Raw genomic sequence first — 14,684 nt, 5'->3', positions numbered from 1 at the left:
TTTTGCTTTTAAAAGTTCAAGACATCTCACTTACCGACACAGAGGATTTGGGCTCGGTGATTGCTTGTGGTGTTCACAAACCTCTGTTTCCCCTCGCTAAACGTTACGGTTCTGTAAAGGGAGTTGCCGTTCACCACGATTGGTTTGACGTGATAAGGTGCTTGCCGAATAGCCAATCTATCTAGGAAGCTCTCTCTTAATACATGGCCATGTGCTTGCAGCCAGGCCCCGGTTATGAGGTGAAGTCCGTACTGCTCACATGCCTCCTCTGCGAATTGCTCAGTGACGTTGGGCCTCAGCGCTGGCGTTGCTGTGGTGTATACTGAGGAGTTGGCGTGAAGCCACTTGGCTGCAAAACAAGGGCACATACAGTAGGCAATAGGGCATACAGTCGTCCCTCTCTATTCCGGCACTTGTTTATCCAGCACCCTTGCAAACCAGCACACTTTCTGGCAAAACGAATTTTTTCAGTTCTTTTACTACCCTTTAATCCGGCACTTGAATTCTGCCTCCAGCAGCGATTTTCTGCAACAAACCACTCAAATTGTACATAATTTGATTTTCTAACCCAGCAGTTGTACATTGCATACTGTCAGGGACCATTGTAACTAGGGCTGAAACGATTATACCGAATAATCGAGTACTCGTTTGATAACTCTAACGATCGAGCAATCGTTTAGATTACCGATTACAATTATTTTGCGTTTTTTTTAATTTTCAATTTCTTACGCACTGCACGCGCGACTCGCCTTGTTACATGCTGTCAAAAATCGAAAAACAGTCCTAGTGTAGTACAACGAAGCTGGAGCATGAAGCTGGATGTCGTCAAGCTAAGCCCCTTTCTGCATTTGTCACAAGCACCAAGTCATTCCTAGGGTTCCCAGTAAAAAGGCAACGCCTGTTGGGAGTTTCCTAGTAAAATAATAAATTCTACTACTACTACTACTACTAGTACTAGCTCGAAGGTCAAGGTCGCGTCCGGTCTGCATACATAACACTTTTTTTGTGCAAAATTTTGTACATATTTCCACTTTTGGCCATTCTACGTACATATTCCAGGTGCGGCCTCTTAAAGATTATAATCGAATAATCGATCGTTATGATAAAGAGTAATCGATTGGGCTATATGGATGATCGTTTCAGCCCTAATTGTAACATACACAACACATGTAACATACATTTGGGAATAAATATCCTATGCTAGTGCATAAGATATTCCCAAGTGTATGTTATAGACATGCATTCCATGATTCCACAAAGTACTTGGTTTGACACAGAAAATCCCTATGTTTTGACATGCGACACAAACATGTATCATAGCATGTGGGCCGGGTTGGAGGGCAGGATTTTATAATCCAGCACCCTTGTTTATCCAGCAGAGAATTCCATTGCAAAAGGTGCCAGATTAGAGAGGGACGACTCTATGTATAACAAACGCAATGACAACAGCGAGCATTCCCAGATGGCCTAGAGTACTCAACACCACCAGGATGGAGCGATCCAACAAAGGACTGCCTTAGCTCCACTTTGTGCATGAAACGAAGCATTACAACAATTATTTAACCGATTCTCTCTGGTCTCTTCTGCCTTTTTGACAAAAATTATGAAATAAATCTAAATAACGGGTGCCCACAATCTAGTCATGCTCAATAAAACCCGGTCTAACGGAAAGGTCAATGCTACCATTTCACCCCTATTCTGAGACAGGTTCAGGTGTCGGCCAATATTTGCAGGCATGGGGCTGGGTGGACAATGCAACAGCCTACCTTCGCAGATGACATCATGATGGCTTGCTCCATTACTATCAAGTAACTCTTCTCTTAACTCGTTCTTGCCCTGCTGGTACATGATATTTTGGTCATCCTCCTCGAGCGATGCCGATATTGAGATAGAGTTGCTGTCACCGCTCGCCATCATCTTGACATCAAGATGGCTTGCTCCACTACTATCATGTAACTCTTCTCTCAACTTGTTCTTAACTTGTTCTTGCCCTGACCATAGGGAGATAGGGTTGCTGTCACCGCTCGCCATCATCTCGAAATCAAGATGGCTTGCTCCACTACTATCATGTAACTCTTCTCTTAAGTTGTTCTTGCCCTCCTTGTAAATGACATGCTTGCCATCCCTCAAGAAAGATGTCCATATTGTGATAGGGTTGTTGAAATTGCTTGCCATCATCTTGTTGAGCAATGCTTCCATGCAGTCTCGCACGCCAAGCATCTGACTGGTGAAGGCATTATAGTCTACCACGTCGTATCCTCTTCTCTTGCACATCTGGCGGGCATGCGTCAAGTTCGTTTTCTTCTGGCAGCTGTCACCGTCGAGGTGTGGATGACACGGCAAGCCGGCGAGAGCAATCCAGGTGTACATTGCCTTATCTGTACCCAGGCACTTTGTCTTGAAACCTTAACATAACACAGTACACATGCAAGACACGGTCAGATGAAGTAGAACACAACTGGAGCACAGCCTTCCAAGACGTACACTTGCTCAGTAGGGATACCGCAGTCCATTTCAGAATTTGTTTACTAAAATGATCCCAAATATCATCGGACCATCACAGCTATACAGTAGAACCTGGTGTAAGCGACCTCTGGGTTTAGCGACCACCTGCTCTTAACACGGACCATTTTTCCATGCACTGACAGTTCTACACAGACACTGTGGGACCTGGTTCTAAAGACCACCTGGCTTTAACGACCGCTTTTGCTTGCACCGCGGAGTGGTCGCTTAAACCAGGTTTTACTGTAGTTCTGGTGATGGCAGTCAATTTTTTCTGCAGACTTTTCCGCTCTCAACTTTCCTCAAACTTCCGAACAAAACACATACGTCAGGCGATATTTGCTTTGTTCCTTGCCCTAAACTGTTACAGTACATATCGGTTATAGTGCGGTCGTGTACAAGAATATGCTGCCTACAAGAATGAACTCTCATATCTTCATAATCGAACTCGCATTGCATCGTAATGCTGCAAGTGCACCTGCCGTGGCTATGTATCTTGTTGCAGAGCCACATGGACAGGCCTATGGGACTATGAACAGCCGCACGTACAAACGCACTACGAATGCATGTCCAATGGTCTTCCCCGCCTGCAGGTCCATGGAGCTAGCTGTCCTGTTGTGTGGTGCCAGTGGGCCTTTTGAACTCGGACACTGGCGTGTACGTAGTGCGGACGAAGAATGACACAAATGTAGAGACCCACCAAGCGCAGCTCACAGCCAAATCATAATGAACAGCAGCCGAGCTTTCAACTACTGTAAATCGCCCAATATTCGCGTCACTAAATTTTCGCGATTTCTTAGAACCAACAAGTTTGCGATGGCAAAAGGTCGCAAAGCACAGGGGACACCTATATACACCCACTGTTGAAGCTTGATTTACGATGGTTAATATTTGCGTTACGCACTTCTGGCGAAAATAGCGAACATTAATCCGTCGCGAACATTAGGCATTTTACAGTATTCCAGAAACATGAACAAAACAGGGGTTTACTTCATACGGCATATACTTACTGTGCTGACACTGATCTCCATGGAAACGTTTCCGGCAGATGCAGGTGCCATCTTTGGTGCACTGGCCGTCATTCAAGCATTTGCATGCTGCAGCAGTGATTGGGAATATGCACGCATTTTTCAAAGCACACGGAAAGGAACAGAATAACGGACTGTCAAGAAATTGTTCACATGTCCTTGACCATCATCATGGACGCCTCAAACCAGCTCTTTTAACCACTTACAAGGGTCCAACTCCCCATATCAATATTTTTGCCGAAGGGGTAGGGGCGCAGCATTGACTTCTGTGCACGCTGCTTTGCACACTTCACGCTTTTCACTTCAAGTGCAGAGATGTATTAATTTTAGCTTCTTCTTTCCTTTTTTTAGATCAGTTTACAAGGCAACACAATATTGTAGCTTCTTCGCCCCTTTTGGTGTATTCTAGTTGCAGTGTTCAGATTAGCCAGAATTCTTGTAGCCGACATATGCTCTCCCAATCAGTTTAAAATTATCACATCCCGGCTACAAACTGAGCATATGTTGCAGAATAGGTCGGAGAAGCCCGCATGAGGACTCTGGAGTTGTTTTCTTGTCTTCAAAATACAACATTCAAGCATGCGTGAGAGCATAGGTCATACATTCTCTGACATGCATACATACATTACAGTAGCTTTCTTCAGCCCTTACCTTCTGTGCAGTTAGGTCCATCTAGTCTGGCCGTACATTCGCATACTTTGTTCTTTTTCACCCAGGGATGTGTACACACAACTGCATCACACATCGCAAGGAAGGGGAAGAAGAGGAAGAGAGTAAATCAGCCAGAAACGAAGTCAGACAGACTTAAAGGTTGCATTTGGTTGGGCAATTCCAGAATGATATTGACCACCCGTGATTCTGGAATGTTAATTATAGCTTGCATGCCGTCCTACCGGTAAGACCACGGGTCCTACCGGTAGAACCCAAGAAATTGCACTGCAAAAGTGCTGTTGCTTGAGAATCTTGTTTGAAACAATTGTTGAAATGAGGTCCTTGGAGTACAAAGTAATGGCGCAAAAGGCAAGACTACATCCAGGGCATTGCATATGTGCAATTTTATCAATTTTCAAAATGGGCGCCATGTTCCTGTCGGAGCGCTTGCAACTGCGTCCAAAGTGAATTTTGACCGTGGCATATCGATTCCCATGGCAGTGGAATGCAAAATTCCATGCTCTGTTTCCATGGCTACCATGGACTGTTGCCATAGAATTTCTTATTATGCCTTGTACGATCACGTCCAAAAAGCGTGGACTCCTTCATTAGCGAGTCAAAGTACTTGTCAGTGCATGATTATAAAATCCCAAGGGAACTGAAAAAGAATACTTGAAGAAAACTAAAATCTTCTACTTACCGAGTTGGCACTTGTCTCCGGTGAATCCTTTCGGGCAGCTGCATTCACCTTTGTTGTCACACTGACCCTGATTCAAGCACTTGCATGCTGCAACGCCCATCAATAAACGCATGCACGGAGTGGCATAGAAAAATGCACGGGGTGTTACACTATGCTTAGTGGAAATCGAGACATTTATCATTTAGTCGGAACTAGGTCTCCGCTGACCTGGTGAGAAGGCAGAAATGCCTGTTCACTTGGTGAAGTAAAATAAAAATAAACAACAACAACAACAACAACAACAACAACACCCTAGGCGCTGCCCACCCAATTCTTCCTCACTCTTTCTCCTTTCTTACACTATTTTCTCTTATTGGCCACTGGCTATCGTGAGAATAAAGATTTGAAACAACACCATTTGACTGAGGTGGGCATGATCGATAGGACGAATCCCGAGCAAGTGCGTGATCAATTGGCCTAATCTGGCCGAATCCAGAGTAGGTGTACTTGGAGTGGAATCCGATAACACCGGCCTCCACACCGGGAGTCGCTGGAGTGGAAATGGACGTTGGCGTTTTTTGGAAGCCTTCACAGAGTCTTTGTACGACATGCGTGCAGTTTGCGTACTACACCCTTGCTTTGTTAGTTTGGGTCAGCGTTGCTCGAATTGCACTGCCTGCTCGCACTCAATCCAGTTTCGTCAATCAATGACACCCTTGAGCACGAGTTAATTAACCATTTAGCCCTGGCAATGTCAGTCATCTCCAGCAAATGCTACATCCGAGGTACAAGGCTTTCCATGACTTTCACATTAACTAAGTGGTCTAGGTGAATTGGGCCGGTCTCTCCGCTTGCATAGATCATGATACCGGATGATCTCCAGCAGTCTTGCTGCGTGTTCTCAGAAAAAATAAAAACGAACGGCTCGGTGTCTTACCCTTTTCACAATATTGACCATAGGTTGAGGTGCGGTTACATACACAACTCAGGTCTGGTCCAAGAACACCGGTCTCACACGTCTCTGTGCAGAACAGGACAACAAAAAGTCAATTGCATTACACTCTAAAGGTTGATTCACAGTACAACCTTCTGCGACGTGACACACGATTTGCGACAGTTGCGACAAGAATCTGCCTGTCGCGAGCTGTCGCAAGCTGTTGCAAGGCACCTGTCGCAGAAGTTGAAGATTGTTGTATGACATACACAAAATGGAGTACTGTTTCGACCCTGGGTGCACGTGCAGTGCACGTGCATAGTAATACTAGCGCATAAGGATGTCGCAAACATGAAAACGATAGATGATATGCCATATAACGTGCAACTAGACTTGGGAGGGCATTGCAGAGTAGTTGCATACAAAGTTCAAAGTTGTACAGGTACCTGTGACTTGTTCTCATGCAGAGCTCAGGGCCTACCGTGTACACATTGTAGTATAATTTGTATGCAACTTGTGTGCGATGCCCTCTCAAGTCTAGTAGCACATTATTTGGGATATCATCTATTGTGAACTGTGTGTCGCTGTCGCAGCTCGTCGCAGGTGTTGTAAAGTTGCATGTCGCGTCGCAAGAATTTGTATTGTGAATCGGCCTTTACAGTCCCTAACACTTGACATTTTTGATAATCCAAAGTGATGGTCCAAGAAACCTTATCATGCAGCAAAAAATAATAGGAACTGATGCGTCAGAGCAGGGATTTTTTCAGTATTTACCCTCATAGGATCTGTCAAGGAGCTAAAGCATAGTGCATTTGACAGTTGCCGTTAAAATACAGCAGGGTGCCAATGGTCAGCCACCCTTCGGGGCACCGGCCATTTCCACGGTGATCAGATGAGAAGAATGGTCGGTTATGGGACCACTCATACATCTATCACATGCATATTCCAGCATATTTTCAACATTTTTTTAATATTCTCTTCGGTAGTACAACAGGAACTAGGTGCACTCCAGCTTCTCAGCGTTATAAATATTGACTGAATAACCTGCTGTAAAACATCTTGGGCATCGCTTGAGTGGTGCTCCGAGTGGCGAAAACCAGCAAAACTTCAACAAAAAAAGCTGCCAATTTTGTATGTTGTCCAGCCCGCCCAGGAGATCCGGATAATCGATTGTCCGGATAGTTAACGTCCGCATAATCGGTGTTTGACTCTAAAATAATATCACATCATACCCCTCATGCGAACACCTGGATATGGCCTGCACTCCCAGGGGTGCGGACAATCGCCACGCTACACTGCATAAACTTTCTTCCAACAAATAAAGTTGCTTGCGCCAAACAAGCAAGTCGCAATCAAAACATGCCGACTTTGAAATTACGGGAAAAAACACAACCTGATCCTCAGTTCAGGAAGGGCTCTCTATATTGGGATCCATTGTGCGTACAAGAAATGCTTGGATACGACATGTTTGCACATAGCAAGGTCACATCGTACATAGTGGCACATTATTAGCACAGGCCCTGTTCACACAGTTCACGTTGGCACAGGACACATGTTACACAAATGCACAACAGTATTCTCATCGTGCTGATGTAACACACAAGGGCAGAGCACTACTTGCGCATGGTCAGAGCACTACTTGCGCATGGTCAGCCGTTTAAGTTAAAAAGCCTTGTCTCACTTACTGACACAGAGAATCTGGGCTTGAGTTTTGCTTGTGGCGTTCTGAAACGACTGCTTTTGCGCGCTAAACGTTACGGTTCTGTAAAAGGAACGGCCATTGACTCGGATTGACGCGACGTGGAAAGGTGCTTGCTGGTGCTTATGCAATAAGGCCAACTTCTCTAGCCAGCGCTCTGTTAACACATGGCCATGTTCTTCTAGCCACTCCTTGGTAATGAGATGATATCCGTACTCCTGACATGCGTCCTCTGCGAACTGCTCAGTCACGCTGGGTCTGTGTGCTGGAGTTGCTGCGGCGTGTACAGAATCGTTGGCCTGGAGCCATTTGGCTGCAAAGCAAGGGAAGATACAGTTGTGGGTAGAAACACATCATGAAACAAATCTATGAATAAGGGGGGGGGGGCTTGAAGTCAAACGCCCCACTCCATGACACCCGATCTCATGGATACGGAAGTGCCCAGAGCTAGTGAGTAGTTCAATGTTCACAGGCCTGGGGCTTGCCAGACTTCATAGAGCAGCACCGTGTCACATTTGCAAATCATTCAGCGGTTCTACCAAGGGAGTAGTATAACACCGGGTTATGGCACAAGCATACACATGAAATGTTTCTTCGCAGATGAAACTAATTGGTTACTCATGTGTGGATATGACCCTGGCAAGAGCGGTAGGTTTCTCATTGAAGAGGGAAACCTCGGTTGCATTCACTACTCTCGCCGTCTCTGTTTCATTCCTCCTGTCCCACTACTATCACTGGACACACCCTTTAACCCACTCACCGCTATTTGTATACATCATTGAAAATGATGCCCAGGCGCTGAGGACGTATATATTATATATGAGTGGTTGCTCCCAAGCTTCCTAACTATATAATAATAGAGAATTAGAAAAGTTGCCTGACGATTGAAAAAAACTCAAGAAACTCGGAGTACTAGATATGGATTGATCGAAGAAGGATAGATTGACCATCACTGTGGATAAGAGTCTTACTGTAGCTCAGTTGGTTAGAGCATTGCTCGCGAATAGCAAGGTCCCTGGTTCGAGTCCCGGTGGCGTGACTGATGATTTTTTCTTTCTTTCATATCTGGCTTGCAAGTGTTGAGTTTCGGAGAGAAAAGAGCAGTACGTGGCATGTGGCCTCTGGTTTCCTAATGCGCTTATAATGTCAACACTATTGGTGAAACACCCGGGAGCTGAATATACTGCTAAGGATTGTGATAACACCGTTGTTTAGAACACAGACAAACCTTTATTGCACATATAAGCGTACGGGCTTCTACCCGGGCATGTTCACACAGCAAAAACTCTTTTTTGCAGCAACTTTTCACATATAAGCCCATGGGCTTATATGTGGGGAAGTATGGTATATACCGGTATAAATTATACATCTTTTTCATTGCCAAATAAGAAGTGCAGAGCCTGGGTGCCATGGCCTATAGCCTTAAATGGGTTAAAACGCAACAGCCTACCTTCACAGATGACATCATGATGGCCTCTTCCACCCCTGTCAAATAGTGCGTCGCTCGAGTTGTCCTTGCCTTGCTTGTAAATAACATGCTGACCAAAGTACATGTACGATGTCCATATCTTGAGAGGGGTGCTGTAACTGCTGTTACGTCTAGCCATCATCTCGCTCACCAATGATTTTATGCAGTCGCTAACACCCAGCTTCAAGCCAAGCCCAGTGAAGGAATAATAGTCTACGACGTTGTATCCTCTTCTCACGCACATCTCGCGGGCGTGCACGAAGTTCGTTTTCTTCTGGCAGCTGCCATAGTCGAGATGTGGATAACACGGCAAGCTGGCAAGAGCCATCCAGGTGAATATTGCATTATTACTGCCCAGGCACTTTGTCTTGAAAGCTGAATATAACACAGTACACATGCAAGACACAGTCAGCCGAAGTAGAACACAACTGCAGCACACGACGAACACCGACTTTCTCAGATGGATACTGGAATCCAGTTCAAATAATAGAGAGGTTAAGGTGCATGTTATTTCCGATAAAATATTGGTTGGGGATTGTCTGAAGCATATTCAAGCGAGGTACAGTCGGGCTTGATGACTGATCAAAGCCCTCGGGCTGGTCCCTTGGGCTTCGATCAGCCATCAAGCCCTCAGTATCTTGCTTGATTATCTACTTGAGTAACGTTACTCTGATTAGGCGTATATGCAAGCAGGCTATTGAAAAATTCTGTGGTAACCGTCTTTGCACCGGGTTTGAAGAGCTGAGCCATGGTTAATTCATAGATAGTGAGGGAAGGAGGGGCGGGGGGGGGGATATACCAATAATCAAACTTCCGAGGCACTTTCTTTGGCACTTGAGACAATTTCTGTAACAATCAAGTGCTTTAGAGGTGATTTACACGACGGCAGGATTCATCCCGTGCCTGATGCTACCATGGAGATTTAGTTACATGTGCTCATATTTTGGCGCGAACGTATCCCGCCGGCTATCCCGGTACGGTCCCGGCGCCATGAGGGGGCTGGGGGGAGGGAGGCGGTGGTTGGAAATGCATGTCGTGACATTCCGTGGTCTGTTTTGCAAGCTCTCGAGATCACGTGCTTCTCTTCCCGGCGGGATGCACTGCCGTCATGTAAATCGCCTCTTAGGAAGTCAGAAAGATCTCGAGCATGGTCTCCAGAAAGGCATGCTGTCTTGAAGCACTAGCTTCCTGTGTCCAAAAGGAGGGGTGGTAAAACACAGGTATGAATCGGTTCGGAACCCAAATTAGGTTCCGAACCGATTCATAACTTAGGAATAATTGTTGATGTATGCATGCACATGTATGGTCACAATTCCCAGGGGCATGTGAATCAAAGAAACACGAGTATTCACTTCATTTAGCAGTTACTTACCATGTTGACACTGGTCTCCATGGAAACCTTTCCGGCAGTTGCAGGTGCCGTCTTCAGTACACTGACCATCATTCAAGCAATTGCACACTGCAGTAGAGATTGGGTGCATTCACGTATTTCCCAAAACACACAAATAGGGATAGAACTTGAATAACCTACTGGATTCTCAAGTCGTTGTCGCATGTATCTTGATCATCATGACATTGTATAGACCTCAACATCGCCACAAACACTAACACTAGCACCCATTCACCAATCCCAGGTATATCCAACTTATACTCATGCCTTGCACTTGAATAGAACACACGTTCAGTAATAAGCTGGAGAACCAGGCATAAACGCTGGGAACTACTTTTTCTTGTCTTCAAATACAACAGTCCAGCACGCGGGTATGCATGGGTCGTATGTTCTTTGACAAGCGGGCTAAAATGACAGCAGCTTTCTTTAGCCCTTACCTTCTGTGCAGATGGGTCCGCCTGGTCTCGGTTTACATTCACATGCTTTGTTCTTTTTCACCCAGGGATTTGTGCACATAACTGCATTACATATCACAAACAGAGAAGACAAAATGAGAGAGCGGATCAGCCATACACAAAAATGGACAGGCAAAACGAGAGTGTTGTGGAATTATCCACCACCAGACCAGCGCAAGGATATCAGTTGGCCTATAATTATTAATTTCAATTCCAAAATGCACAAGAAGTGTACAGAAGAAAAAAGCACGAACTCGACCTGGCCAGAAGGAAGAAGAACTGAACACAAGATATTGAAAACCCTTCTCCTCAACAAGCTGCATCACGTACAACACAAAACAACTGACTGCACCAGTGCGTGCATCAGCGCGTGCACCAGCGAGTGCGCCAGCGCTGCACCAACATGTGCACCAGCGAAATCAATATCGAAAGTACGTATCAATCATTGCATTACGTACAACATGCGCAAGAGGATTACTCTACTTCACAACGTAGAAGAACGGCATCACCAACGGCGAACAGACAGTTATCAGCTTCAGACTCAACAAAGTCCTCGGAGGACAGCTCAGCTTCCACAAAATCACGGATCCGAGCAACCTGGCGTTCAAGATCAGATGGAGTCAGGCCCAGCCCAGGAGTAGCCGAGAAGAGCACACTGGTGGGCTCCCAGCCAAGCATCGCACGCATAGGAGAAATCTTGAGGACAGAGTGCGGACGAATACGGTCTAAATACAGTAACACGTCCAGCTGAGATCGCCAATCATCAGCCTCATCCAACACCTTCCGAATTAAGGTGAGGAGAGTGCGGTTAAACCGCGCAACAGATCCCTGTAATAGGGGATGACGCACGGCACCGTTGAGCACTGTCACACCAAACGTGTCAAACAGCGATGACATCACGGCGTTGATGAATTCCGTGCCATTATCACAGTGGACCACTCGGGGCAGGCCCAACCGCGTACACAGGCCGACAAATGCCTCGGCCACTGATGCCGCGTCATGTTGACGGAGCCGAACCACTTTCACCCATTTGGTGAAAGTATCCATTCAGACGAGAACACAATGGTACTCTCCACTCTGATCGACGCCCAGTTCCACAGTATCTATTACTACAACACTCCATGGGCCATCAGCCACCACAAGGTGACTGGCATCTGCCGAAACGCCCTTGGTTGGGCTGGCAGCAGCACACGGCGAACAGTGGCGCACAAACTGCTGACTTTGGGCAGCCATGTTCAGGAAATAGCACTTCGAGCGGAGGAAGCGCCATGTACCCTCCCAAGACGCATGACCACAGTTCACATGAGCAGCACGAACGACATCGGACTCGAGTGAACTAGGGATAACAGGAATGACGACTGCATCATTGGGCGGCAACTTCACACTTCGACACAGCATACCATCATGGACTACGAGCTGTGACTTGACCTTGACAAACGCAGGATCAGTAACTGGGTCACCATCGATGACTTGCTGGCGAGTCGCAACAATCCGAGGACCTGCATTCTGACCAGCAGATACTCTGTCCAATGAGAATGGACCAACGGTCACCACCGCAGCGGTGATGGACGGTGCAATCCGAGCAAGGAGCGTCTTGCCACATCGGATCCAGCTGCTGGGAACACAGGTCAATTGATCCGCCTTGTTCTGCTGACTGCTGATCCACTGGACCTTGACTGTCAAGCCCGTGACAGCGACGAGATCAGTGATAATCTGGAGACGGCCCTGTACAATTACCTGCTGCAGGCCGCTGACGCGAACACGAGACACCTTGCCAAGCACCGATTGCAACCAAGCAGCCACAGTCTTGGAATCGGTGAATAGCGTGAGTGTAACAGTATAGACTTGATTGATTGGAGAATTCGTCGAATGATGTTCAAACCAGAGGTTATAAAGCAAAAGAAAGGCGAGAACCGCAGGAGTGAGAATAGTAGGAACACAAGGTGTTACCATAAGACAAGCAAGAAGTGTCAAGGTAAAACTATTACACTCTCCCGGCCCCATAGGAAGCCCAAGGTTCTATTCGATAACACAATCCAGTTAGGAGATGCAATTGCGGAAATGGGAATATTAAATAATCACTCATGCACATGCTTAACCACATTGAAGTGTAATCCAACTCAACTTCATCACTCTCACAAGGAGATGACGCAAAACTATATCAGTCTATAACATAATTATTAACTATCTCAGTAAGAGATGCATATGGCTCAGCCCAGTTAGATCAAGGCTGCTGTCGTTGTGAGGCTAGATTGTTCTGCAGCGGTTTACTATTCCGACCAGACTCATCACATAGGTTGCCAGCGGGCTCCCACGTAGCTTCGCTGCTGGGGTAACCCTTCCAATGCACCAGGAAGTGTTGCTCACCACTGCGGTGTCGGTGATTCAAAACGGCTTCGACAACATAGCGTGTGTGTCCATCTAGATCTGTGAAGGGCGGAGGCAGGGGTTGGTGTCTTCCAGGAATCGTGTTCTCTTCGTAGCGTTTAAGAGCAGTGACATTAAACACGGGATGGCAGCGAAGTTCACGGGGTAGTTCCAAGCGAAAAGCATTCGCTCCAATCTTAGCCTGGATACGATACGGACCAAACCACTTGGGTTGCAACTTCCGAGAGGGCTGGCCACGATCTTCCGGGGTCAGTAGAAAGTCTCTGTAGACAAGAACGCTATCACCAACCTTCAAATCACTGGGCGTTCTCGTCTGGTCTGCATATAGAGCTTGCCTTGCCTGGGCGTCGAGCATAGCATCTCGAGCTATCCTTAGTGCGGCTTCCTGCTCATGAAGCCAATCGACCGAATCACTCCTTTCCCCTCCCGTAAGAATGAATTCGGGCGGGGACTTAGGGTCAAACCCATAGTTCAGATAGAACGGTGTATTAGCTACAGATGACTGTTGTGAACTATTTATTGCAAACTCGCAGAGTGGTAGAAGCGAATCCCAATTGTCCTGTCTCAAGTTCACAAATGCTCTTAGAACATCTCCCACTTGCCGGTTAACTCTCTCTGTCAAACCATCCGTTTGAGGGTGGTTAGCAGTGCTGAATGCCAATTTAGTTCCTAGCTGAGAGAATACTTCTTTGAAAAAAGCTGCAGTGAATCGTGGATCGCGATCGGAAACAATGGTTGAGCTCAGCCCGTGCAGACGAAATACGTTTTGAATGTACAGTTGAGCGCTGCCCTTAGCATCAATCTTCGAGTTTGTTGGAACAAGATGTACGCATTTCGTGAGTCGGTCCACAAAGGTGTAAATTGCGTCGAAGCCACGAGAAGTAAGGGGCAATCCAACAATAAAATCCATTGAGATATCCTGCCAAGGACTATTAGGTATTGGAGGTGACTGGAGAAGCCCTGTTCGTGGCTGACCTCCCTTCGTTCGCTGGCAGAGATCACAGGTTTTGACAAATCTCTTGATATCGAGACCCATTCGGGGCCAGTAGAAAAAAACGTGCTAGGCGGAAGTACGTTCGATCACGACCCGGGTGGCCAGCCGTTGCACACTCATGGTGTTCTTGAATGAGCTTTAACCGGACACCGCACTGTGGTATGCACAACCGGTTATTGGGGGATGCCTTGAGGTACAAGCGATCAGTGGATTCGTCCCAATAATAGCGATCATGCAAATTATCTCGGAGAGAATGCTTCAATCTTTCTATGATGGGAGTTAGCTCTTTGTCTCTCTGGTAGGCATCTGATATTGTATTGGACACGTCATCATTCATTGCTAAAGCATACTCAATAGCATTCAAACGTGGTACTGCATTCTCCACGAGGTTACTCTCATGGAGATCTGGGCGACGCGAAAGGGGATCTGCAGGGTTCTCTCTGCCGGGTCTGTGACGGACTGTGTAGTCATAGTCAGCTAGGAATTCAACCCATCG

General features: G+C 46.5%; 1 protein-coding gene across 1 annotated transcript; it reads right to left on the bottom strand.

Moving 5' to 3' along the window:
• Positions 1 to 26: 26 nt before the first annotated feature.
• Positions 27 to 9,711, bottom strand: LOC135821792 (uncharacterized). The gene is made up of 9 exons (XM_065334788.1): positions 9,630 to 9,711; positions 8,944 to 9,336; positions 7,480 to 7,806; positions 5,798 to 5,881; positions 4,882 to 4,968; positions 4,182 to 4,262; positions 3,513 to 3,599; positions 1,767 to 2,405; positions 27 to 349 (listed from the first exon to the last, which is right to left on the bottom strand). Exons 1-9 carry the CDS (start codon positions 9,709 to 9,711, stop codon positions 27 to 29), a joined length of 2,103 nt encoding a protein of 700 aa, XP_065190860.1.
• Between the last annotated feature and the right edge of the window lie 4,973 nt (positions 9,712 to 14,684).

This window comes from Sycon ciliatum, chromosome 7 (genome assembly GCF_964019385.1).
Source record: "Sycon ciliatum chromosome 7, ocSycCili1.1, whole genome shotgun sequence".
Taxonomy (NCBI): Eukaryota; Metazoa; Porifera; class Calcarea; order Leucosolenida; family Sycettidae; genus Sycon; species Sycon ciliatum.
This window is presented reverse-complemented; position numbering and strand designations above follow the sequence as displayed.